This window comes from Cladophialophora immunda, assembly GCF_000835495.1.
Source record: "Cladophialophora immunda strain CBS 83496 unplaced genomic scaffold supercont1.2, whole genome shotgun sequence".
In the NCBI taxonomy this organism is placed as follows: Eukaryota; Fungi; Ascomycota; class Eurotiomycetes; order Chaetothyriales; family Herpotrichiellaceae; genus Cladophialophora; species Cladophialophora immunda.
In genome coordinates this window covers 2,486,956-2,512,963 of record NW_015622542.1, presented here as the reverse complement: position 1 = coordinate 2,512,963, position 26,008 = coordinate 2,486,956, and the positions used below count along the sequence as shown (strand labels likewise).

General features: G+C 54.1%; 9 protein-coding genes across 9 annotated transcripts; 4 read left to right on the top strand and 5 right to left on the bottom strand.

The window, feature by feature from the left end:
- The first annotated feature begins 91 nt into the window (after positions 1 to 91).
- PV07_03164 (adenylyl-sulfate kinase) lies at positions 92 to 1,629 on the top strand. The gene is made up of 2 exons (XM_016389833.1): positions 92 to 269; positions 572 to 1,629. Exons 1-2 carry the CDS (start codon positions 262 to 264, stop codon positions 1,215 to 1,217), a joined length of 654 nt encoding a protein of 217 aa, XP_016251735.1. The 5' UTR covers positions 92 to 261; the 3' UTR covers positions 1,218 to 1,629.
- PV07_03163 (uncharacterized protein) lies at positions 1,430 to 4,438 on the bottom strand. The gene has a single exon (XM_016389832.1). It carries the CDS (start codon positions 4,299 to 4,301, stop codon positions 1,638 to 1,640), a length of 2,664 nt encoding a protein of 887 aa, XP_016251734.1. The 5' UTR covers positions 4,302 to 4,438; the 3' UTR covers positions 1,430 to 1,637.
- PV07_03162 (uncharacterized protein) lies at positions 4,439 to 7,225 on the bottom strand. The gene is made up of 2 exons (XM_016389831.1): positions 6,920 to 7,225; positions 4,439 to 6,838 (listed from the first exon to the last, which is right to left on the bottom strand). Exons 1-2 carry the CDS (start codon positions 7,129 to 7,131, stop codon positions 4,744 to 4,746), a joined length of 2,307 nt encoding a protein of 768 aa, XP_016251733.1. The 5' UTR covers positions 7,132 to 7,225; the 3' UTR covers positions 4,439 to 4,743.
- A 2,566-nt stretch (positions 7,226 to 9,791) lies between these two features.
- Positions 9,792 to 11,826, bottom strand: PV07_03161 (uncharacterized protein; the record flags this gene model as incomplete). Its single annotated transcript, XM_016389830.1, has 5 exons — positions 9,792 to 10,662; positions 10,723 to 11,342; positions 11,392 to 11,537; positions 11,587 to 11,667; positions 11,721 to 11,826. The coding sequence occupies 5 exons, from the start codon at positions 11,824 to 11,826 to the stop codon at positions 9,792 to 9,794; spliced, it is 1,824 nt and encodes a 607-aa protein (XP_016251732.1).
- A 769-nt stretch (positions 11,827 to 12,595) lies between these two features.
- PV07_03160 (uncharacterized protein) lies at positions 12,596 to 14,185 on the bottom strand. Its single transcript, XM_016389829.1, has one exon. The coding sequence runs from the start codon at positions 13,891 to 13,893 to the stop codon at positions 13,090 to 13,092; it is 804 nt and encodes a 267-aa protein (XP_016251731.1). The 5' UTR covers positions 13,894 to 14,185; the 3' UTR covers positions 12,596 to 13,089.
- A 1,580-nt stretch (positions 14,186 to 15,765) lies between these two features.
- PV07_03159 (uncharacterized protein) lies at positions 15,766 to 17,547 on the top strand. Its single transcript, XM_016389828.1, has one exon. It carries the CDS (start codon positions 15,894 to 15,896, stop codon positions 17,079 to 17,081), a length of 1,188 nt encoding a protein of 395 aa, XP_016251730.1. The 5' UTR covers positions 15,766 to 15,893; the 3' UTR covers positions 17,082 to 17,547.
- A 57-nt stretch (positions 17,548 to 17,604) lies between these two features.
- Positions 17,605 to 21,327, top strand: PV07_03158 (uncharacterized protein; the record flags this gene model as incomplete). The annotated part of the gene is made up of 5 exons (XM_016389827.1): positions 17,605 to 17,761; positions 17,827 to 18,339; positions 18,412 to 18,550; positions 19,610 to 19,691; positions 19,744 to 21,327. The coding sequence occupies 5 exons, from the start codon at positions 17,605 to 17,607 to the stop codon at positions 21,325 to 21,327; spliced, it is 2,475 nt and encodes an 824-aa protein (XP_016251729.1).
- A 998-nt stretch (positions 21,328 to 22,325) lies between these two features.
- On the top strand, positions 22,326 to 24,222 carry PV07_03157 (uncharacterized protein; the record flags this gene model as incomplete). Its single annotated transcript, XM_016389826.1, has 3 exons — positions 22,326 to 22,385; positions 22,443 to 22,564; positions 22,623 to 24,222. Exon 3 carries the CDS (start codon positions 22,744 to 22,746, stop codon positions 24,220 to 24,222), a length of 1,479 nt encoding a protein of 492 aa, XP_016251728.1. The 5' UTR covers positions 22,326 to 22,385; positions 22,443 to 22,564; positions 22,623 to 22,743.
- A 173-nt stretch (positions 24,223 to 24,395) lies between these two features.
- PV07_03156 (uncharacterized protein) lies at positions 24,396 to 25,685 on the bottom strand (the record flags this gene model as incomplete). Its single annotated transcript, XM_016389825.1, has 4 exons — positions 24,396 to 24,682; positions 24,743 to 25,132; positions 25,184 to 25,490; positions 25,542 to 25,685. The coding sequence occupies 4 exons, from the start codon at positions 25,683 to 25,685 to the stop codon at positions 24,396 to 24,398; spliced, it is 1,128 nt and encodes a 375-aa protein (XP_016251727.1).
- Between the last annotated feature and the right edge of the window lie 323 nt (positions 25,686 to 26,008).

The following is a 26,008-nucleotide window of genomic DNA, read 5'->3' as shown; positions in this document are numbered from 1 at the left end:
TTAGACTTCGGGGGCACAGACCAGCAGGACCTTGGCGCTCCGACTCCCGATATCAACAGAAAAAAATGCACCAAAATGGAAGGTAGGGCAACGCCTCGCGAGCTGACGGCGGTGAAGGAGATTGAGATATAACAACATACTGCCTCCTGAATCAGCGGACTCAACTCCAGTTTGCAACAAAGTTATAGCATCAAGGTGCCGTCCTGTTCGAGGAACGAGATCCACAACTTCTGTCCTTTGCGCAAGAACACGTTACGAACCATGGCAACGTAGGTCCCTCCTCCTTGGGTTCTGTTCAGTTCGCACAACATAATAGCACGACATCTTGTGTGTCCTTGTCTTGTACTGCAATCCGAGTCTCTTGGGATACTTTTCCTTGTTATGTATATTATTGTCATCCTAACCATACTTTTCCCCATCAAATTCAAGACCTGATACCCCTATTGCTTTGTATTGCCCGCCATTTGCTGGGGAGGAGAAATTCTGGATGACCCAACAAAGATTCGCACACACCTTCCCTGAGAAGACAGAGAGATAAAATGTTGGATACAATACTTACACCTTTGAATAGCAATATTCACTACCACCCTACGCCCCTGACACCTTCCATCCGGGCAGGGCTACTCAAGCAAACCGGCCTGACGATCTGGCTCACCGGCCTCTCCGCTTCTGGAAAGTCCACTATCGCCGTTGCCCTCGAACAAGCTCTCATCCGCAAACCCTACACCAAGAACGCCTATCGGCTGGATGGTGACAACATCCGCTTCGGCCTCAACAAGGACCTGGGCTTCTCCCCGAAAGACCGCGAGGAGAACATCCGCCGCATCGCCGAAGTCGCCAAACTTTTCGCCGACTCGTGCACCGTCGCCATCACCAGCTTCATCTCTCCCTACCGCGCGGACCGCGACCTCGCCCGCAAGCTCCACGAGGCCGAGCGTCCCGGCGGCGAGCCGGGCGTGCCCTTTGTCGAAGTCTGGATCGATGTCCCCGTTGAGGTGGCCGAACAGCGTGACCCCAAGGGCCTGTACAAGAAGGCGCGCGAGGGCAAGATCCCCGAGTTCACCGGCGTCACGGCCCCGTACGAAGAGCCCTTGAAACCCGAGGTGCACATTCGAAGCGACAAGACCTCGGTCGAGGACAGCGTCAAGATCATCATCAAGTACCTTGAGGACAAGGGGTATTTGAGCACCCCGCCAGCCGTTGACGACGAGGAATAGGCTGAACTATTCGGTGGACTACTACCTCTCCTTTCCTTTGTATGGAGGCAGTGGGTCAGAATCCAGCAGCTCGGGTCTATAGCTAGAAACGAAATGGGAAAACAAGACGACAGGGATGGGTGCTAGGGTGGGAAGTGGGCTGGTTTGACGATACAGGAGGATTTGGGATCAAGGGCCTTGAAGATTGGACGGTAGGGATGAAGAATCCCTTTCCCTTTCGTTCCTACATTTGTCTTCCTTTCACAGACAGACATAGAGTCAAAACTTTCGCGCATCTTTGGCAGACGGCTGGCTTATCGTGTAGATTTCCACTTATGAGCCGCTGCCACGCTCTACCTTGCCCTGCTTTACTTGTCCGGCTAGCTGGCTGGCTGGCTGGGCGACCGACCTTTTGCGCCTCTTCCAAAAATTCATTCCGTCTCATTTCTGACGAGACCCAGCAGGGGCAGCAGCAGCAGGGGCTTCATCGTCACCGTGCTTTCGCGCCCTCTTCCCCTCGACGCCCTTGCCCCATTCCCCGGCTTTCTTCCCCCACCGCACCATGCCCCAAGCATGCTGCCATCCGAACTTGGGCGGCGGGTCCGCGTGCCTGCGGTACGGCGAAGCGTCGTGTCTGAACATCGCGTCGCACTTGGGGTCGGTGCGGACGACAGGGCCCGCTTGGGTTGTGTCGACGGATGTGCTCGCTGCCGAGGACGCAGGCGGGTTTCGGAACGGCGGCGTAGAGGAGTGGTCTCTGTTGGGGTTTTTGGAGGATGTTGTTGTTGTAGTTGTTGTTCCCGCCGATCGCTGTGCAGAGGCCGTCTCATTTGACGACCTGCCGGCAGCGGCGGCGACGGTGGGTTCCCAGAAACGGCCGGCTCGGTGGACGGGGCGCCACCACGCAGGCGCTGCGTCCTCGTCTCCTCCAGCATCAATGGAGATTTTGTCATTTCTGCCGTTGTCGTCATGGTCATGACCATCCGCCCGCCGAGTGACGGGCAGCCGCTCCTCCCACCATCTGCGCCCGCACATCTCCCACAGCCGGCTCCTCGCGCGCTTGTACGCGAACCGCTCGTCCTCGCCGGTCAGCGCAGAGGTGCTGGTGAAGTCCGGCCCCGGAGGCCCCACGTCCCAGCGCGAGGGGCCCGAGTCCGACACCCCGTGGCCCCTCCCGTTGCCGTACGTGGGACCGAAGTCGGCGTCCTCGTCCGCGAGGACCGTCCGGGCGCTGGGGTTGTGCAGGGACGGCGTGAACGACGGGGGCGGAAAAAACGGCGTGGCAGCGTGCGTGTTGGCCGCGGTGTACGACGAGATGTTGGGCCGGAAGGGCGCCGTCGAGTCCTGGTACATCTCGGAGAAGGACTCGGACGTGATGGACTCGCTGCTGTCGAACCCTTCTTCGCCGTGAGTCGCGGCGGCCGTCGCCCTCCCTGCTCTTCTGATCCTGGTCTCCGGGAAGAACAGCTTGTCCGGCGGGGCGGCCGCCTGGATCAACAGCCGGCATCTGGCTTCGTACAGCGCGTCGAGCAGCGTGATGAATCGGCGCGCTTCGTTCTTTTGCGCTAGCGTCAGCACGGGGACGTCGGTGAGGATGATCGTGTGGAACGCGGAGCAGAGAGAGACGTAGTCGGCCGGACCCAGGTACGTGGCACAGAGGGCCGGGAAGGTGGATTTGAGGACTCCATCGCGAGTGCAGGGCAGCTCGAGGCGACGACCGTAGACGGTGAGTGTGATGGGGTTCCACGCTGAAGAAGGGTTGAGGAGGTGGAGGTCCTTTTCGAAGGATGCCTCAGACGGCGAGGTGGAAGGCAGATCGATGTGATAGTGTGGCGGTGTGTCGGACGACAAGGTCGTGGGCTCTGTCAGGGCGTTGACGCTTGAAATAGAGGTGCTCTCGCTGGCGGCGACGGAAGGATTTGCGTTGCTTGCGTCTTCGACCACGACCTCGCCTCCGTCCTCATGAACTTCCGAGCCCAGAGCAGCCTCGCCCACGGCTAGATCATCATCATCCCCTTCCCTCCTATAGTCCTTCTCTCCCTCCATCTCCCAGACCTCACACCTCGCCCGCAGCACCTCCAGGAACAGGCCAAAATCCGTCTTAGCGGCCCTCTCCCCTGCGCTCTCTCGACTCATACCCCATCCCAGCCCGAAGAATCCTCCGGCTACACCACCCGCAGAGGCATTGGTCCCGCGCAGGTCTCCAAACTCGATGCCCGCGGCCTTGCTCAGCTCCTCGGGCATGCGGTTCGAGCTGGCGACCAGGACGCCGCCGAGGTGGAAGAAGGCGGTGAAGAAGCCGTTGATCAGCTTCGAGGCCGCGCGGTCCGGCATCTGGAACTCGTCCAGGAACAGGATCGGCGAGTCGCTGACCGTGTCCTTGGCCAGGCTGAGGATGACGTGTTCGTGGTCCGAGACGGCGGCGGGCCCGAAGAGGCCTTTCGTCGTTGTCGACGATGTCGAAGAGGGTCGGAGGGCCTCGAGTCGCTCGATCCGCGCCAGTTCAATGCGCCGGAACATGTCGAGCATGAACGTGTTGAAGTGCCAGCGGCGCTTCTTCCTCGATGGGAGGGCCTCGTAGAGCAGATCGAGGAGCATGGATTTGCCCCGGCCGACCTCGCCGTACAGGAGCATGCCCATTGGGGAATCTATGGATAGTGCCGAGTGGTGAAGCGGGGTGGTCGGGGTCAACGCCAGCGTGGTGGAAGGGAGTGACCTGAGCGACAAGAGGGAAGAGAATATCCTCCCCTTCGCCCAGCGGGTTCCGCCTTCATTACCGTCCTCATCGTCGTCGCGGTCGCGGTCGCCATCCTTCTCGGACGTTCGTCTCCTCTGCTGGGCGCCATCTCGTCCCCGGTGCTGTGTCTCAGTGGGTGATACCGTCGAGCTCCTCCCCGTCGGCACACGCCGCCCAATCTTCTCCAGCCGATACCGGTACTCGATTTCCGGAGCGTAGTCCTTCAGGCGGAAATACAGCTTCTGAAGCTGGAGCGCAAGGCGATGCTGCGCCGGATCCGGCTTGATCTTCTTGGTTGCGACCAGAGTGCGATAGAGGATCAAAGGGTTGGTGATGCTGAGACATAAATGTGGAGGGGTTGCAGGCATAAGGGGGATCGTTCTCGCTCTGGTGGTGGGGACGCAAGGAGGAGGGGATTTGAGAGAGACGAAAGAATCAAGGCATGCAAAAACAGAGACCCAGAAGACTCTATGCTCTACAGATGGAAACGAGGTGCGGAAGAAACTTATCGAGGAATATCAAGTTCCTGGTCGTTGACGTCGTTGGACATACCCAGGTCGGGGGATATTTTCCAATCAACGCCATTGGTCTGTCTGCATCACCCAAATCTCAGCACTGGAGTGAGAACTCAGCAGTCGAGCTGGACGTGCCTTTCGATATGCCTTGTATTTAGGCAACTAGATAATACATATCCTTTTTACCAGGTCCTAGCCATTTTGTAGGGTGTTGTCACAAAAAGAGGAGCAGAATGCTCGACTGTCGAACATGATGCCGCCAACTGTTGATTGCGCGCAGGCACTGAGAGCCTGTTCAATCCACCAGGGCCAAGCTCTCGACGCTCTGTTCCGTTGCCGTCATTTCAGTCTCTCGTAGACTCGAAGCAGTGCTGCCCATCTTTCTCAATTTCCCTATGGCTCCAGACTTCTTTTTCGACCGACCGGCCCCATCAGTTGAGCTAAGAGGAGGTGCGTGGAAGATCCACTGCACGATAGCGTCCGCCCGTTCGGTGCTGCCTTGGGGCCGTTCGTCCTCCGGAGGCCAATGCTCTGGTATCTTGGAGGGACTTTCATGTCTTCCATCGTAGCTGCGCTCTGACTCGGAACCCAAAGGGTTTATGCGGTTGTGCTGCTTCTTCGTCTGCTCTTCGCCTTTGTGCTCCGCCTTGGAAGATTCTTCCCGCATCAAGCCGTCCTCGGCCAACGCTTGCATATGTGGTGTGTGCTTTATTCGTAACCTCTTTGCTGCGGCCGCTTCTTTCACGTCCTTGGGTGCGGACTTTTTGAGATACGCGCCATAACGTAGGGGTGTACACAAATCCCTCCATGGTTGTGCCAGCCCAATCCAATTGTCTGTGCGGAATAGAATCTCCAACCAATCTGCCCGAGCCGGAGATCGAGGTGCTAGGAAAGCGGGATACCCGTCAGCGACACTTGCGACACGTGCAGCCATATAAGCATGTCGCTGAAGTTCCTTGCTCGATGTTTGAAGGATACAGTGACAAAGAAGCAGAGAGTGGAGGACTTCTATCAGGAGCGGATGGTAGCTGACTGCTTCAGCGAAATCTGGTAAGGAGAAGATGGGATGATTTGGATCAACCTCCTTTTGTCGCTCGTGAGCGTAAGGCGGCACATCTGCAGGCGGTACAGCCGCAAACAACTCGTTCACCTTATAAATCGGTGGTTCGGGCAACGATAGATTTCCTAAGGCATCCAGGCGATCCTTCACGCTTTCGTCCTTCACCAAGGCTTGCGACATTCCGGCGCGTGCGTGGGAGTCGGTATCAGGCGATCTCTCTCCGCGGGAACGACGTGCAGGCGGTGAACAATTCACTTTGGCAACGAATTGTGCCACATACTCGAAGGGAAGTCCTGGCGTGTACTCGAGGTGTGATAGATACGAGAGGTAATCACGAAGCGCCCTTTTGGCGTAGGTTCGGACCAATTTCCGTGCTTCTACACGTTGTCTGTTGTCCTTCTCCCCTCTGTCCATTGCTGGGGCATTCATATCATCATCTGCCTGATGAGTGCCACGTTTGGGAAGTCCGTGCAAAGCTGGTCTGAGATTCTCACACGCAAGTGTTAGATTTGCTGCGGCTCGAAGGCATAACAGCTGGGGCTCCATGCTGCTAGGTTGATCCTTGTCAGCTACGCGACCCTTTGTCTGAAATTCCCGGCCGAGCGCTGCAGTATCATTTGGTAAAACCAGGTCTTGTGGGTCTTTCTGGTGTTGTGAGTGGTATAGCTTGTGCACAGCAAGACCATCCGTGCAGTCTCGCACCACGCCTTCGAAGTCGTCCTTGAACATACGAGTGACTGCCCTCGTCCTATATGGCGACGATTCCGTGGGCTTTTGATCGATCACATCGTTCAAAGGTTCCAGTGAAGTGTGTTCAGCCATGGCCATGCACGGGATCTTTTCGTGGAAGAAGTGAACATATTGAGCATATGGATTGTGATCCTCGCGCTCCAGGACGAGTTTTGCAACATCTTCCAGGGCTGACGCCGACTGCATCATAACAACGCTTGCGGCGATTTCGTCCAAGGAATAAGCTTGGTATAACTTCTGACATGCTTGATCCCGCATTCGGTGTTTCCGCTCACGACTTAACTTCGTGTAGCCAATCCCTTTCGGGGATGATAGCCCTAGCATCTCTGCATCGTTTCCATAATACATGCTCTTGTTCAACGGGGATTGCATGGCCGAGGTGCTGGTGCCATTTGCAGCACGGACAGCGAGACCGGTTGCCTCATCGACCAGTCTTCTGATCTTGGCTAGGTCGAAGAGCACGGCAGGGTGGACTGGTAGAGGACGGGGAGAGGAGTAATTGGTATAAGCAAGGCTCTCGAGGACTTCGGTCGGAGCACTAAGCCATGGTCCGTGATAGCAAGATATATGTTTCCAGTGTCTGTGTCATGGTTAGCGCAGGCCACGCAGAGGCGTCCAATCGAGAGGAGCGCCTCATATTGGTGGAAAAGATCCCAATTACTTGTTGCGACAGATGATTAAAGCGGACGGCACCGTCAAGTCTGGGATGCGCTGTCCTCCACCGTGCACGAGTTTCAGTGAACTTGGAGGCGGTATTCGACCTGGACTCGGTGTCTCTTGTTTCGCTGGGCCAAGTGCGGAGTCGCCTTCAGTGGTGGATAGATTCGTGGACTGCGCAGAAGAAGAGGCGGGCTTACGCTTCTTCTTTGTCATGATCTGCTCTCGTGTCTGCAGCTGGTGGGCTCCTTCCAGGACAGGACGGGTGGCAGAGCAAAGATTTGACAGAGATTTGGTAATAGGATCGTGGTCAACGGGCGCAACCAGAGGGTGAGGCTGGATGTGCGCAAGCGCGTCTTGGTGGACTCTTTCCGAGATCTAACGGCGGGCGCGAGGGCTCGTGGCTCGGTAGCTAGGGTATGTAGGTAATCGCTAAGGGGGCCTTTTGCTTGTTTAAGTAAGGGATGAGGGAGCTCGCGAACGGGGATGGCCAGTCAAAGTTTTGAACGATGGATGAACTATGGACCTGGCGGGTGCGGAGGTTGTGACTGGTCAGGGGCGCTCACCCATTATTTACGATTTCTCCCCACTGCACACTGCGATTAGCTTTACCATTTTCCTCCACGTTTCGATTTACCAGCAATTCTCGCTCCGCAGTCGCTTGGGTCAAGACAGTGCCAATGGTGAAAGGACAGATTGATTAATGGTTCTACTTCAGGATCTGACTATTTGCCGCAGGAACCGGATCTGTCCAATCGATTCACCCTCCATCGATCCCCTGATCTCATTCACTTGCGGGTGGGAGTTGTACTTGGTGGAAAGATGACCTGATACCCTGTGTCGAGACCCCAAGCGATAGAATTGAACTCTAGATTGGCCTGGCCAATCTGCAGCGACGGCGTGATGGTGAATAGATTGAAGCCCTTGACCTCATACTGACCGCTCCCAACACCCAAGAAGTTCCAATACCAGAGGACCTTGGTGCAGCCGGCGACCAGGATCTCGAGGGTGGTAATACCGTTCAAACCCGGCGAATTGAGCACTCCGTTGATGTACACGTCCTTGCCGACAAAGGTTGCGGTTCCGAGCTGTTTGGACAGAATGGTTATTGGGCTGCCTCCCCAAGCCGACAAATACCTATGGACTTACGGGCTGTCCTTCAAGCGACAAGATCGAGTCGCTGGTCTCGGTGTAGTTTTCATCGAGAAGGCTTTGTGCGGTTGCATTGGCTGCGGCCACGTCGGTATGTTCAAGAATGGTGATGTACTGGTTGACAATCGACTCGGCTTCAGACTGCGAAAGACAGTCTTGCCAGCTGCTGTCACGTTTGGGGGTGGCGACTGCCATGACACCGACCACGAGCGATAAAGGAGTCAAAAGGAGGAGCTTCATGGTTGCAAGAGATGATAAGCGAGTGACTATCTGAGAGAATCTTACTGACGGGAGGGAGCTGGCTGGCGAACACCGGTCTGCAGGATGGGCCGACCACGAACAAAAAGAAGTCTCTCTCACCGATGGCCCTCTTCAAGCATTTATAGGTAGGCAATGGACGCTGGAGAGGAAGGACGCCTTACCTAGGAGTTCTAGGACTTAGGATGCAAGAGTTCCCCTTCTGGCAGGTGAAAAGTGTATACGAGGCAACATGCAGGTCTAGATGCTAACTGTCCCGGTAGCGGACAGTTGACAGTGTGGGAGACGACAACGAGATTGGTCGACAGAAGATGCACTTGTCGATAATTCCACCAGGGACCGAATCAGGCCGAATCAGTGGTGACCTCACCACCTCGGAAGGGTGAAGGGGGGGGGTTCATTCGCTGCGGTACGAGTGAGCCTATTTCCCCAGACGATGTCTGTCTTGAACCTGGAAGATTCAGCATGGCATCTGACGGATAGCCGACAGAAGCGCAACGCTGCATCAAGCCGACCGACGTCTGGGCGGTGTCAGTCTGAAATAAAAGAGACACTCCTCCTTCACTGAGATACGAGACGTATACAGAATCGTGATGGTCAGTTCCGAGGCAGCGCCAGGAGCCACGATTTGCTTCCATGGTGAAAGCTTGACGAGCTACCTGATCCGTCGCGGACGGTTCGGTGGTTGGTGTCGGTACCAAAGTCTTGATGTCATTGACTCTGAAGGAGCAAGGCGCAATCGACAGGGGTCGAGATGGAGATGGAGATGCAAGTGGAGGTGGAGGAGGTCGAGATGGAAATGCAGGGACCCGCCAGCAGAGGATGGAGTCGAAGTCTAGTTATGTAGGGATGCACCGTGAAGAGGACCATGTAGATGATGCCTTGTCGTAGGTATTCAGCCTGGACCTTGACACACTCGTCCTTGACTCTCTTCGCCGTCCCGCGTGAAGTCAGTAAGCTTTGCTTCTAAGGAGAGACCCAAGCATCTGGTGCCTGTGGCTCTCTCTCCCGCACACCACCATCAGCGCACCATCCCGCGTGTTGTCTCACTCTGCCCGAAGCCCAGCATTCGCCTGGGAAGAAAGTTTCATCCTTGAGCAGACTAACGGAGGAAAGAGAATGGCAACTTGAGTCGCTGTGCAGGAATGCCCTTCAGCCCCACGGGTGACCAGCGAGCCTGCCAGGCATGGAACAAGCAAGAGCTTGGGGATGTGGGCGTGAATGAGCAAATACTCAGGCGTGGATGTGACTTTACGGCCTGGTAAGACATGAGATATGACAGCACCCATTACCTCGGGGATATGGAAAGATTTTTGCTTAGGATCCCTATCAAGATATACTATTGCTCCAATACCTAGATTTCCCATACGTCTTTCACACATCTTTCCCCCTTACCTGCATGGCCGGGTGCTCATCACCCGACGGCTGAAGCATACCTCGTCCTGAAACTCGGGACTCCAAACTCCTTAGAGCGACAAGATCGATCTCAAGACTTGCTCGAGCTTTTCTTCGCACGATGTGGCCACCGCCGCCGCCGCCGTCGTCGTCGACAACCCCCGCTTGGCCCGCCACGCAACGTACCGGTCAGGTCGCACGAGCACGCACCCGTCCTCCTCGACCTCCCTCCTCTTGGTCCAGTCGCGGTATTTGTCAGCGTAGTCGAGGCCAAAGCCGATGGCGAACGCGTTGACGGGGATCCCCAGCTTGTCTCCCACGGCCTGGGCTGCGGCTTTCCACGCGCCCCCGCCGTGCCCGGTAAACAGCGCAAAGGCACTCTTCCCGGCCAGGTCGAGGGTGGAAATCTCCTTGCTGGGCACGTCCTTGCTGAGCCATGCGTGCGGAAGCCGGTTTCCTGGGTAGGTACTGACGCGGGCCTGGGTGAGGTAGTCGCCGGCGAAGGGGGCTTGAGGACCCTCCTCGTCCGCAATATAGACGGCGCTGGATGTGTACCACTGGTTCATCATCATGCCCACGCTGTCGCCTTCGCCGCGGTGTCGTTCGAGAGCATCAAAGAGTTGCTGTCGCCGGACCTTGCCGGCCTCTGAAGCCTCCGACAGTTCCTGGTTGGCCTTGATTCGCTCCTCCTTCGTCTCCCCAAACATCCCGATCGCTCCCCACACAGTCGCGTGGTTGCGGAGGAGCTCGTTGGACCACTTGACCAGATCTTGGCCCACGGGTTGCCGCTCCACGTTGTACGTGTCCAGCAAGGCTGGGGACGCCTTCCCCTGCAACACCAGCGCCGCTTTCCAAGCCAAGTTGTAGGCGTCCTGTATACAGGTGTTGCTCCCAAGACCAAAAATAGGAGGATGTCGGTGGACTGCATCGCCAAGGCAGAACCTGATCACCGTCAGCGCCGCCTTCTACCCAACGGGCTGAGATGACGGTGAGACAACTTACACATTCTGCTTGGAATAGGACTCGGCAGCTGTCTCGTTGATTCTCCAACTAGATATGTCCACCACCTCAAAGGGGATTTTGTCGTCGCCTATCACGGCCTTGATCAGATCGTTGACCTGGTTAGTAGCTTCTTGAGAGGAGCCAAAGGCTTTGATGTCCACTCCTGGCTTGGGAAAGACCACCAGGATCCATTGATGCCACGGCTTGACCATCCGCAACACAGGGGCAATTCCGTGCTCGAGTTCCGTGTCTGGCTGCATTATCCAATGCAGGTGTCCCGTCTGATGTTTCATGATGTCGCTCAGATCAGCGTTAAACAGGATGTTGTATGCGACACCTCCAGACGGCTGGACGTTATATGAGAGCCCGATCTGAGCGGCCACGGGACTCCTTGCTCCATCGCAACCAAAAACATAGCGGGAGCGGATCTTGAATTTCTGGCCGAGGACTTTGTTCACAGCGGTGGTCACGCATCCTCGGGCATCTTGGTCAACCTCTGCGAAACACGTGTTGAAGAGGCATTTGACGCCATGAGTGGTTGCATAGCGGACCAGTATCGGCTCCAGGTAGGTCTGTGGGAGATCCAGCGACGCACAGGGACTAACATCTGCCACCTCGCCCTGTGATACCGATCAGCAGCCCGTGTCAGCCAGGCATTCCAAGGCGCACCATCTTTGCCGGTCCAGCACCCCAGGCGTGAATTCGTCCATACTCCACCCCCGTGATGGAATAGCACCAGCGGATCGAATCGAGGGCGTCTCCTCGGTTTCCAAGGCGTAGACATTCCTCTTCGAGGCCAAGATCGCGCATGCACTCTTGTTGTCCGTCAGCTATGATTCCAGACCAGCGTAGGCGTGTTTCTACCCAGGCCTGCCATGTTGATCAGATGGGCTCTGGGAGTCGCCGTCGTTCCCGGCGCGTCCGAGATGACCATCACCCTCAGTCCTAGATACCCGAGTGTCAGCCCTTGTTCGACAAGACCATCAGCTCGACCATACCATAATTGATCAGGAAACATGCCAGCGAGGCGCCAGCAGGGCCAGCTCCGACAATCAAGCAATCTGTTTCAACACCGGTGTCGACAATCGGAATGTTCCGCGACATGTTGTCCGAGCAGCAGGACCACCAGGCCCTTGTTGAAGATATATTCGATCTGTTCGTGAGCTCTGCCAGAGGTATGATCCTCTCAAGGGAAGTAATTCAGAGACGAACTCGAGAAGACAGCACGACAACAGAAGCGAAAGGCGATGGATCTTATATGTCTTCGACCCTCCATCCCGCCAACAACGACTAATCCCTTCCTCCAAGGGGTCAGGTAAGGTGAGCAGCTTTGTCAAAGATGCATCGTCCAGCAGACTAGCGGACAGTTCCCATTTCGCACGGCTTACCTACCGTCCAGGATCCAGGCCTTTTGTCGTTGCCGGCCTCATCTCGACCGCGTAAGAGCAACAACCTCATCGCTCTGGAATACAGTGACTCGTTTGGGCTAAGCACCGTTCAGAACCGTGCTAGTATGCGAACTATGACTCTATGAGTCCCGTTTCCGATAGGTCAGACAAGGGGGTGGGATCTGATTCACTACTGCGCCCACATATCGAGGATGGGGATGGGGATGTGGATGGAAGGCCATTGAAGCTGACAATAAGCCCCGAAATCGACCCGGCTGGCGTACACAACAGCAAACGTTGCAAAGCGGCTGGATTTCCGGGGCATTTTGCACCGTCCCCTATGCCACGATCACACCGTGTAGAACACGGAACTGAGGCGCAACTATTTTCTTAGATGAGAACTCTCTCCCATCCTGGAGAATGAGGGAAGGATTGCGTAGAGCACAACAAGAGAAATTGGAGGGAATGGCAGACGGAGAGTCCATACCCCCCCTGGAGGAACAGGCATGCTTAATTACCTCGTAGCCTGACATTGAACGGAAAGATCCGTCGTCACTGGCATGCTCTGATATTTGTGTCCTCCGTACTTGGATTCTTTCGGCCATGCTCCATACATAGCAGGCAGTTCCTCTGGTACTGTTCAACTATTATCCAACAGCTGCTATGGTTATTGTCCAGATTCTCTCCCCAAGATGTGCCAATTTGCTTGCGCCAACCGGGTCCAGCGCCATATACGCAAAGAGATCCCGAGCAACTGGCATTGCCGATGTCTTAATCTGGTGTGATGATGGAAAGAAAGCCCGCGAGCTCTCCGGCCTGACGGGGCTGATATCCAGGTCCTGTCCTCTTAAACAAACGCTTTGTAATTCCAATGTACAAGTCGTCTCGTCGTCATATGTCCATTAACTAGTTTCAACACATCCAACAAACTCCTCGAGATGCGGCAGAATGGATTTTCGAAGAGACGGTTCGCGCGTTTTCATATAATTCCGCGCATGGCCCCAATTGCTGCCCCAGCGCCGGCTGCATAAAGCATTCCCGGACAGGCTGTCCGCCGAGGACCGTTGTTCCCGACCTGGATGATACCACTTGTCCCCGCCGTTGTGGTTGGCACAACTCCAGAGCCGCTCCCGAATATGGTACACTGGCTCACTTGCTGTAGACCAGAACATCCCACCGAGCTCAGGGAACTGCAGATGGAGCTTGCCGAGCTGAGGATTGTGCCCGAGACTCCCTGCACCGTGATGCCTCCTCCGAGACCACCGATCGTGACTCCATTGGCCCCTGCCAGTGACGTGAAGCAAGCCGTCGAGGCGGACTGGCAGCTTGTGTATGCGCTGGAGCACAAGTCGGCATTGGGGAAGGAGGTCGGTGCGTAGACAAAAGGATAGTACGGGTTGGTGACTGTTGAGCCGCCTCCCACCACTCCTGTAAACGTCACGACCCCGGTACTCGTCGTTGTACCGATCCCTGACTCCGACCCTGATCCTGTCGCCGATCCAGTTATAGATCCCGCAATTGTACCCGTACAGACTGCGTTGGACGGACAGCACGCAACATGTCCAGCTTGGTCCAAAGCACAGGTTGTGTCCGACGGACAACAGACATTGTCTGCCCCGAGACCGGAGCAGGAGTTGAGGCCCGCTTCGCAACCCTGCCTTTTCACCAGAAGTGCATCGTCCGACAGGCCGAAGAGAGGGTTGGAATAGGGCGAGTATTCGTCGTCCGTGGCAGCCGCAATGCGCAGGATTGAGATCAATATCCAGGGCACTCGGGGACGCATTTCCGGTGACCGTTGTACTCGTAGAGTCTGAGGGGGAACTTATTTAATGGCGAGGCATCGAGGGGTCCTTCGTGGGTTGGACTGCGCACCTTCGAGTAGGGGCACTCGAAGTTGCAGTGAGCCTTGCGGAGAGGAGAACGTAGGTATGTACGGTGTGTATCGTGCAAAGGGCAGGGTTTCGAGTTCGATGGAAACAAAATCAATATTGACAATCCCAGGCGAAGATATATTTGCTCATACCGATCAAATGAAGACGCAGCACTCGTACAGACTGGGAAATGAGAGGTCGAGGGATCGCTGGGCACCATCGGGCGACTCTTGGATCGCAGCCCAGCTTTGTGGACTTTCTGGGTGGCCACAGCAACGACGCCACTTGGCACGATCCGGTCACGGGCCAATCACCCCGCGCCGTGCCGCTTTACATCCATTCAGCCTCGTCGCCTTCTTTACTGACCTTCCACACTCACCTTCACGCTCACCCTCCAGTCGTAGCACAATCTAACTCGGAGGTTTGGAGTCCTGCGAGCAGGAAACATTACATCAGTCACCACCATATCGTTTCTATCCGAGATCAAGATGGCAAAGACAACTCTCCACTGATAAGCCTCCTTTTATGAGGTGGGTGCATTAGGATCAATTCGAACTTCAGATCCACCAAACCCCGTACAAAGAGTCTTAATCCACCCGAAAAGGCCCGTCGAAAGAGGACCTTAAGGAGACTACTTATCAAGGTTGAGGGGATGGTTTACTCCGTGGCTGGTGCTTGTAGTTTTACCTAGTAGTACCTAGATTACTCGAGAACGAAAAACCTCATTGCCATTCACAGTTTGATCCTAGAGGGTGTGCGAAGGCCGCTTTAACCTGAGCTTTAACTGAGCCTTCAGCTAAACATCTCTGAGCGCTCCCTGAGTGGTCCCTAAGTAGTCCCTGAGCGACACACAGTCGGCCTAATGTGGCCCTTCTGGAAATCGGCTATACTTGCGCCTTGGCTAGGCCAATATTTCAGACAGGTGTCTAGGAACCTGGTAGATTCCTAAATGTAGTGATCTCTATCGCTTTCTGCACGCTCAGTATCCTCTCTGCCTGGAGTTCCTTAGTGAGCTGGCTCATCCCGTTTCGCATCTGGTCCAGCTGATCCTCCTGCTCTCTCAGAAGACGAGCTTTGTGCCATTCTTATTCATCTTATGGCGCTTCTGTCCTGATGCGGACCGCGAGACTGGTTCTATAGGCAGGTAGTATCACTCGGAGAACTTAAAGGACGTCGACAGAACCTCCCCGGGCTCCTCGATTGAGGAATGGTAAGAAACCGATGAGGTTGGGCGAGGAACACGACCCCCGTCACACATTTGCGTCCCTCGAGGCTTTGCCGCCTACTCGCAAGTTGAAATGAAGAGGATTCGCTGATGTTGATTCAATAGACCTGAGTGTGAAAACATCAATGTGACGGTCTGTTGGGGGACGATTTTGTCCTCTTGCTGCGCGAATTTCACGGCCTGTGGCTCTGCACGCTGTCAAAGAGCGCCGCATTTGTGTATTGGTTTTCTTATCCAACATCCTGTTGTCCTCGTTGGCAAGATCGCGGTCAACGCCGCTCAGAAGCTGGTTCGAGTTGATTCAGATTCTCGTCAGAGGTTCTTCGACCGATGCTGCGCCCAGGCGGTCAGTCGATCATCACCTTCGTCGTAGTCGCGCAGGTCCCTTTGGAGCCCGACAACTGTGTGTTGTAACATAACCGAAAGGTGAAAGTGAACTAAGCTAAAAATGAGGGCATAGCCTCCAGCCGCTTTTGTCTGAGCTACTGGCGCCTTGGCACGTGTTACCCCCTTTTCACAGCGTCAAGGCGATATCTCCTCTTTGGCGGTGGCGGTGCAAGAACGACGCTGCTTGGTCAAAACCTAGTAATTGACTGGTGCCTGAATCACGCTCTGTCTTAAACATTCGCATCGGGGTAGGCCACATGAGAGCTCACTACCGATCTTACACGAGGTTGGGGATTCGTCATGGCAACCAAGCGCCCCCATAACAAATCGCGTAACGGATGTATGCAATGCAAGAAACGGCACGTCAAGTGCGACGAAGTTGGACCCCCTTGTGCCAATTGTTCCGTTCGACAGATTCCGTGCCAATATGCAAAGTCGGCGGCTCACAGTGAGCGAATGATTCGCAAATGCAACTCGAGTGAGGTAGTCGCCGAGGTACCGCCATCGAGTATCGATCGACCCTGGCCAGCTGCACGGGACCTCGCCGTCGAGGCGTCTGACCAGTCCCGGAGGCTCAAGGAGTTGGAGTTGATGCAGCAATGGTGCACAAGGACATGTTACAGCTTCACGCCCAAAAACGCGGATGTATTCCGGGAGAGTGTTGTCAAAGAAGCAGTGAAGCACGTATATTTGATGGAGGCTATTCTGGCCTTCACCTCGGTACAGATGGCGAGCGAAACAAGTGATCCGGTATCCATGGCATCTTATGTCCGGGGCGCCCTTCAACACCACAGCAAGGCAATCTCTGCGTTACGCCACCGTCTGCGACACTTGCCTCCTTCAGAGACTGGAGCTATCTTTGCTTGCTCGATCCTCACCATGGCCTGCACTATCACCTTTCCGTTGCTGCCAGATGGAGCGCAGGACCCAACAGCCGCCGCCACGGAGAGCGTCCTACAACTGTTCAACTATATCAAGGGAATCGCATCGATCGTGGAGATTAATCATCGAGGGCTCCAGGACGGGCCCTTTCACACGATCTTCGAAGCACCGTGGGATCCTTGTCCTGTGACCGGGGCCGACAGAGACCTTCTGGTTCAGCATTTACACCGCGCGAATGATTGTTTCCATTGCGGTCCCAACTCGGATCAACATCAAATCTACCAGCGGGCGATCGTAGAGTTTGAGAAGATCTTCACAACCAATCGATATAGGGTGATCAAATGGTTGTACGATGCGGGAGACAGTGTTCTGGACGGACTGCGCACCAGGGATCCTGTGGCCACGGTGATATTCATCCAATGGGGCACGCTCCTTGGTCAGTTGGAAGGGCTCTGGTGGGCCCAACGGTTAGGCCAAATGCTGGTCACCGAGTTGTCGAGCCATCTTTCTTCAGAGAGAACGGTTTGCGATGAGCCGGCCCCCGCTCGCAAGGCGGAGATATGTTGTCCCCCTGAATGCTTCGACTTGCCATGCAAGGCCGGGTGATGGGGCTATGTCAATGTCGCTGGTCGCCGACGCTTCCTGGGGCGCGTTTGACTTTTGAAACAGCAGCCTCTTACCGCCGTGTACGGTAAAAAGCCACTGTCGGCCAAATTGATGGGTTCCAAATGGCGTGGGGCTACGAGGCCGTGCTTCGCGGGCACTAGCGTTTTCTGCACGTCGCACTCGCTTTTCGCACTCGCACTCGCTTAACATGCCCAGATAGGTGCCAGACTATTCTTGATCCTAGATTCTGGATTCAAGTCTTTCCCCCTGGCGATCTATCCTCTCAAATCGTGTGGGTTGAACTCCGTTCGAGTGTTCCAAGCCGGAGGCTGTGCTGTTGAAATTGGTCTTGCTTGTACATCAAGTGCTCTGCTTGGCTGAAACGGGCGTTAATCTCTGCCTGTCCAACCAGTACCATAATGCTGTACATATATATATTGAAAGCGCTCTTTCCCCCCGACCCAAGTCTGGGAATGATATTGATATTCCTCCAGCTCCCATTATCTAGGCCTTTTCTTCCGGAATGGCAAACGACAAGGTTGGGTACTACAACTACAACCCTTCTGTGGCAGCAGCGGCGATCTTTGTCATTGTCTTTGCCGCCCTCTCGAGCATCCACGTCTTCCGCCTCGTAACTAATCGAACTTGGTTCTGTCTTCCGTTTCTGGTGGGAGGTCTCTGTAAGCAACTCTTGTTTTGTGTTCTCTTGCTGTATTTGGCCAAGTCTACTGACTCCTTGCTCCAGTCGAGGTTATTGGATATGCGGCACGACTAGTCGGACACTATAACCCAGACTCCCTACCTCCTTACGTCGTCCAGGCCCTTCTGATACTCCTTGCTCCGATCCTGTTCGCAGCCTCGATCTACATGATCCTCGGCCGAATTATTCGCACCACTGGTGCCCAGGCTTATTCGCTTGTTCGTGTCACATGGATGACGAAGATCTTTGTGGGCGGCGATGTCTTGTGCTTCTTGATCCAAGCCTTGGGCGGTGCCATGTTAGCGAACGCTGATACTCCGAGTCAAGTCTCGAGAGGTCAGCATATCATTTTGGCCGGGTTGATCCTCCAAATCCTGATATTCGCATTCTTCCTCACGGTGGCGGGAGTGTTTCAACAACGACTTCGGCGCAAGCCAACTGAAAGCTCGTGCAGCGGAGCCGCGATCGGGTGGCAAGGGTTGATGGTCATGTTGTACACCGTCAGTATCTTCATTACGGTCCGCAATGTGTTCCGTGTCATCGAGTACGCCGCTGGTGGTAAGTCAGCCATTCACCGTTGGGAAGAACCAAGAAGGGTGAGGAGTATTTTTTGGGCTGACTGCGCCTTAGATGACGGGTACCTTCTCCAGAATGAATGGCCAATCTACGTCTTTGATGCATTCCTGATGTCAATCGTCCTTCTCATCTGTATCAAGTGGTACGATCGCCGCATTAGCTCACGGTTCGAAACTATCAATCTGGAAAGAGTGTGAGATGGACAACCTCGTCAGCGTCTGCCTCGTCGCGATCATAAGTAGGGCAAGATAGAATAATTTCAGGTGGTTTCATTGATACAATGGCGAGGTCGCCGTTGGGGTGGGAGTTTCGTCGTCAGGGGCACGGTCGACTCTCAAGTTGTCTCTGTGGTCGCTGGTTTGCCATAGCTATACCTCAGGCTTCGAATTCTGTCCTTTTCGTTTGTTTCCGACCATATGAGATGCTGTATTGTACCAAGAGAGCCATTGGGTCCAACACCAGACACCATGGGGCCGTCGATGAATGTTCCTCCGTAGATTGATTGATTTCAGGCAGAGCATTGCGTGAGGCCGGTATCACGCCAGTTTGACGCTGTTTACTGAGTTCGATGGTCGTTACAAGCGCAATCTACCACCAATGGCCAGCCCGTCCAAGGAACACAAATGATCACAAGAGATATCTGGCGGCAGTTGCGGCGGCGACGACAGTTTTGACATTGACGATGATGTACCCACGTAGACAAGCGAAGAGGCTACTCGGTGACGGGAATCGCGAAGAGGTCTCGACCATGGTCAAAGCAATGTGCACGCTCCACCACCTTTCACCAGATTACTCCCAGGGCAAGTAAAAAGTCCACGCCCTGGAGGCATCTGACACAAGCTACGACACGCGTAAGCCTGCTACAACGTCCGCAAATCCTAGCACGCGCCGCCCGTAATCCACCCTCCGTACAGATGCCACACACTCCATGTTGTCACCTATTGCCTTCCATTCGAGAAGAAAAAGGGGTCAAGACCCCCAGACCGAGTGAAACCCACTCTAAGTCGAGTCGGCGGGACTGCGCTATCAACCGACCCACGGACCGAACGAAGCGAATGCGAGCTCTCACTTACGACGTCCACATCCTTCCTCGAACCCTGTGCTTGATTGCGCCGTGTAGTTCACGAATAGGAAATAAGCAATACCTCGGAATTATGGATACCTGACATGTGCAGCCAGACACAATACTTATAAACACATTCTAGAGACACAAAAGAATCAATCTCTCCCCCAAAGCTTACCTGGCTTCTAGTAACAAACATTGTCAAACCTTGGTCATGGTGTATAAAGGTCCTAGCAAAGGGTGCTACAAGTGTCGGCAACGCCGAGTCAAGGTCAGGCTTACCCATCTCGTCGTCAAGTGCCTATATTGAATGATCCGAATAGTGTGATGAGCAACAGCCCCAATGCGGCAATTGTATCAAACGAAAGCAGCAATGCCCCGGCTATCGTGACAGGTTCGATGCTTTCCATAAGGACGAAACTTTGATGGTCTCCCACAAGCATGGCTCGAAACGACCAAGACAGTGGGACGAAGTGAGTGACGTCGGTTGCAAGGCACCCACGGCCAGACCGACAACGCGTCCACCATTGCCACGGCCCAAGAAAGCGAAGGATGGCTGTCCTGACCTCTCCATCCTGATCCAGCCTTCTCCCAATACCGAGACGGAATGTCTTTGTTACTTCTTCAACAACTATGTCACATTACCTCGCGATCCCAGTACCAACATCTTTATCGAACATATTTTGCCCGTCTACCTTATGGCCGCACCGGGTTCCGCGCTGGGGGAAGCCGTCACTGCCGTCGCTATCAACGTGACGCAGACGTGTATGATCGGGTACTGCGACTTTCATCTATCTCGTGAAGCCTATGGACGCGCGGTGACTCTGCTCAAGGCCTTGCTGCGAGATCCCGTTGAAAGCAAAAAGGATGAGACTCTGGCAACAGTGTTCATCCTCGATTTCTGCGACTCTCTCAACCAGCGAGATGTGCATTTCACCGACTCGGGTACACATCAGCAAGGAGCCATCGCGCTATTAAAGCACCGAGGGGCGGATAACTTTAAAAGTCCCATCGCTCAGCGCCTGTTCAACGCCATGAGGAGTCGACACATCAGCTACTCTTTACAGTCGGGCAAAAAGGTCGATTTGGACCCGGCTCTCCTCGAGGACGACACCGCCATCCTACCTTCGGCCAAACTCGACCTGATCAATGTCGAGCTGGCCGACCTCCACGTCCTCGCGCGTGAAGGACCTGAAGCGCGACATCAATCGCCGGCAGCCTTCTACCAGGAGGTATTGGAGAAAGCACTCGTCCTTGAGAATAAATTGCAGACGTGGAGAACATCTTTGCCCGAATCATGGCAGCCCGTGGCTGTTCCCGTATCAGAGCTGCACCACTCCATCCTTGATGCCGGTGTATACGAGAACATGTGCGATGTCTACTCCTCTCTTGCGGTCTCTCACGTGAACAACAGCCAGCGGATTTCTCATGTTAGCGCCCTTCGGCTCATCGAGCTCTGTTCACAGAGCCTGAGGGATCTGCGAGAGCCCTTCGACCCGAGCATTGAGCGCAACGTCGGGGTACGGACGCAAGAGATTGTCGATCGATTCTGTGCATCAATTCCATACCACCTGGGGAATCGAACAACACCTACTTACCCGCACGAGCATCGAGAATATCCGCATGTCCCACTCTCGCTCCGTAGGCTGGCCAAGTATGTCGATGCCTTTGGCGCTGAAGTCGGAATGACCATGGAGGACCATATCCGCGGGGCGGCCGCCATTGGCCGCTGGTTGACACCACTCGCGGGTTTTCAGGAACCTCCGGCTTTGCGGTCTTCCAGTGTGAGACCTCGCTCCTTGACGGCCATGCTACGAAAGGGGCAGCTACAGTGGATCCGTGTCCAGATGGCGCGAATACAGAGGACGTACTACTTCTCACAAAATCACAGGGCCGGTGAATTGTGACTGGAGGCTCGCCCTCGAACAGGAACGGTTCCGTGTCTCGAACGGGTCAGAAGGTGCATGCATTCAACCAACGTACCTGACCCGCTTGAACTGGAGTTCAGTCGGCATTGCGACAGCAATCTACCCAACTTCCCGGAGATTAGCTATCCTAGGAAGCGCCAAGCCAGACCTAAAACTTATTGTTCCTCCTACTAGCCTACTATAGCTTCGAAGGGCTCTATATTATATCAGGGGTAAGGGGCTAGAGGTAGTAGTATGGGGACAGGAGTTGACTAGGTTCAACTGACACTGAGCTAAAACATCTTATCTAGTTGGGATACAGCTTTAACCGATTAACGGAAGAGCCGGATTAGGGCTCCGTTCAGGATCATAATCAGGCTCCGGAGTGTCAATTAACCACCTCCAAAAACGGAGGTGCAACCCTCAGGATTCTGAGGTTTTTCATTACGGTTCGATAGGAATATATGCATACTAGGACGGACTCGGAACGCGCTCACCAAGTCGACTTGATAGATGGACGGCCGGGCTGGGCTCCCGGAGGCCCGATTTGCGATGTGACAACTAAAGTTGTTCCTATTGTGCAATGATTTTGCTAGGAAATTGCGATGTCACACCGGCTGTCTGGGAGGCTCAGAGGTAACGACGGCCTAAAGAAAGGCTGGGTGGCACCCAAAAGTTGTGCTCATACTGTGAAGAACCAACAACTTGCTGAGATGGTAATAGCGCTCCCGACAGTGTCGGCCGCAAGGGTTCTTCAGGCTTCACATTAACCTAGTTGGCATGAAGTGCGTGACTACCTCGTACTCTGTAATTAGCGCTCCCCGCTCCCCAGACAAGTCCAGACCAACCTCCCCGCTCCAAGCGACGCTTCATAAACGAGCGCTTCGCTCGAATCCAAGAATTCTTCTGTCAATTGCGTCCGACAATGTGCATTTCGGTTCTTCGGAATTTATCACCCAGTGACTCAAGTCTTACTCTCCTTTCGACATTCAATGAACTCAAAGAGACTTGCGCCGACAACAAAAGCATGCGACGGGTGTCGCCACAGAAAGCTAAGAGTAAGTTCTATACAATCACCAGCCCTCTTCAGATCCTAACAAATCTGTCTCTGGCAGTGTGTACAAGAAGACTCAAACCCGTCGGAATCAGGCAGTTCGAGTTGCGTCCATTGCATACGGATCAATATCCCTTGTACCTTCAATCTAAGCCGTCGGAAAGGGGGGCCCAAAACCGGAAAGTGAGAATTTCGTCGATTGTGTACCAATTCCTGCAATGGTGGCTGACAAGTCGGGCAGACGAATACGTGCTCTTCAAGCTGAACAGCAGCTTTCGACTTCTCTGGTTGACTTGTGTTCAGTGGTCGCAGATAACTCTGACTACAATGGCGCTTTTCTCTCAAATCTCAACTTGAACAGCATGAATTTTTCGCTTTCGCTTCAGGATGAACCCTCATCCGGCGACTCGACGATGTCACGGGCCTTCGGAGCTACTGGAGGATACACAGATGCAGGCTTCCGCGGTGACGATTTCGCCCGAATACAATTTGAGGATTGTCAAGCATTAACGCTGCCATCTGTTCCAGGGCTCTTTCCCGGGAATGTGTATAGCAAAACACTGCTTCGGACGCCTGAGTGTGCATATTCAGATGAGCACTATCGTACGTTACCAGATGATGACTCTTTCCTTTCTACGGAAGAGCTCCTGGACGAGATAGCGTTCTTCTCTGACGAAGCATATGAATGCTATCCTATTCTGCACCCGCACAGCCTGATCAAAAATATTGAGGAAGGAAAACATCTTTCCGACGCCGAGTTTCGTATACTTGCCCTTTCAGTCGTCACGCTAAACGAAGCTCGCAGGTTTCGCCGCAATCCACAATATGGTACTGCCCGTCTGGACTCTCTTCTTGGGACGGTCCATAATCTCAGGCAGAATTCCAATCACGATTATCTTGCCGATCCACCATCGCTCGACACGGTAACGGTGTCTTGGTGTCTTTTCATGGCGCACATCTTTCGAGGAAATATCTACAAAGCCTTCGCATATCTGACCGAGGCGATAGGCCTTCTAGACCTTATCGACTACCCATCAGATCATCTTCAGACTGTCAGGCTACGACGAATCGAATATATGCTGTACATCACGGAGTCGGGCGCCGTATCTCTCTATGGCCCTCCCAGAAAGCGACGGATTGCAAGACTGCCATCGAATTTCCCCGGTTGCGTTGATGATCTAATATTTCAAGATCACTGGGAAAGCGATGTGTGCAGCCTAGCACAAAACATGGCACAGAAAAAGATGCAGATTTCGGACAGGCGGGCAGTGGAGCTGCTGCTCTTGATGGCCCGCATTCACGCTGCCTCTGGACCTGACGAAGTGGCAAAGGTCACAGTCGACGAAGGATTGATGGCAACAATGGCAGGATTGCTCGGAACGCATGCGAGGACGGGCACTGCCATATCGGAACAGACCGCAGATGTCGCGATAACTCGCCAGTGGAAGCTTGGCTGGCACTGGTGGACAACGTTGGCAGACTTCAGTCCTTTGACCGAGCATAGGACTAGTCTCAATTACACCACGCAGATCCTGGGAATGACAGCGCTGCAATGGGGCAAAACTATCTCACCGCCACTGCTGAGACTCATTGGCATAGGCAAGATCGTTGCTCTAGCGGAGGCAATCCTTCACATTTCATCGACGATTGGGGAGCGTAAAAGCTGCACAAATATCATCGGAGACCTGATCCGGATGGTCTCCGAAGCCGACTACGAACGGAATTATGCTGTCCAGCTCTATTTTTTGCACGGCTCTGTTTTGGCAATCCCGCCGATGATCAACTTGAATGACAGTCAAAGTACTGAGGTCCATCGTGATCCAGAGGTTGGACAGACCTAGCTATCTCAATATGGAACTCTCATACAACAGAAGAAACAGACGACGGAGAAGAATCTCTTCTCCGCTTTAAGTGAAACGTGCGCTTATGAACAGCCGACCGTGGCTGCTCCAGTTTCGATTCTTATTGTATCAAATAGCAGTATGCGGTCAACAAACTGGTACGGAATTGTGGCTCAAAAGTCAGTATTCAATGCATAATTCAACACTCTCACTTGATTCATCATGTATTGCCTTGATGCGTGTGCTCTGGGGAAAAGGTCAATCTCGTGTGGGACCCCAGGAATGATTTCCAACTGCGTGTCTATTCCGTGATTTCGGAGGCGAAGAGCGTATGCGATACCCTCATCTCGCAAGGTGTCGCAGCCGGCTACGGTGATGTGGACGGAGGGGTGGTGCTCTGGGGGAATAGTATGGAGCACAGAGGCATAAGCATGCGAAGGATGAGAGAGAACGTAGGTTTCTACTTGCGAACTTTAGTGGCGGAATGGTTTGCCTCTTGCATGTATTTCTGTGAACTCACCCCAAAGCTTTACCATGGCAGCAAGAGGCAGTTGTGCCTCTTTGCCTGTGCCAAATCTGATCGACGAAGCTCCATTCGAACTGACGATTGGCGGATAAAGTGCCGGGTGGCATGTCACGGGGACGACCAGGTTAACATGCTTGATGCGAGGGGTGGTGTTTTCCATGGAATCCTTCAACGCCACTGCGGCGGCGAGGTTCCCTCCAGACGAGAAACCCCAGATTGCAATGCGCTTAAGGTTGATCCTGTATGTGGCTGCGTTGTCCACAGTCCAGTTGAGCGCACTGTAACAGTCGTTCACTGGGTGTGGGAAGGGGTGCTCGGGAGCGAGTCGGTAATCGACGTTGACAACAACCGCGCGCAATTCGGACGCGAAGAACTTGGCCAATTCTACTGCCACGTTAGAGATGGTCGGCTATTCATGGCGTGAATCTCACTCACCTTCGTCCATCTCGGGCAGACCGTGAGTCCACCCACCTCCATGATACATGATCAATGCAGGCCTCAGACCAGAACGACTGTACGTGTTGTCCACAGCTGGATTGTATACACGGACTGAAAATTCCATGTCGTTTTGGACTATGACTGGGATACTTTGTATCGAAATCGAAGCCGTTGGAAAGATGCGCTTCGACACGGGTTCCCTGGGCAGACGCAGATGGACATCTCGGACTTTTTGACGCATTTCGTTATGGTCAGCAATATCACGAGGCGCGCCCATGTCTATCAGTGGGCTCCTCATCAACTCCTGTCTGTGATTAATATCGAGATCACAACCCATGGTACTGTCGGCTCTCACCTCGAGGAAGTTTGCATCTCTGTGCTCAATAATGTTAGGATGTGTGCCTCCGAACTGTGAACCCTGCTCACTCTCCGAGCTCTCCTCACCGCCATTCATAAAGAGCTCTGTTGACTTTGGCTGCGACAACGTGGAGGCAGTCATCTTGCGGACGCAAATATACAGCGATGGAGTTTAAAACCCGATTTTCACAAACAAAACATCGAAATGCGCCCGTGGAGATACGAACGCCGTCGACTGGGAATCTTCGCAACAACTACCAAGGGTACCTACGTATGCTAAGACACTCCAGAAGAAGTCTGCACCATTCTATTCAGAGCGACTTTGTACCTTCCCGAGCCTTCTGTCATCCGAGCAAAATTTCAGATATATGCTTGCCACGCTAATAATGCATCGGAGACATTCTCGGAAGCAAACCCGGTAGGAATCGTTGTTCTCACCAATCTGAGATTCCAGCCGCAAATTCG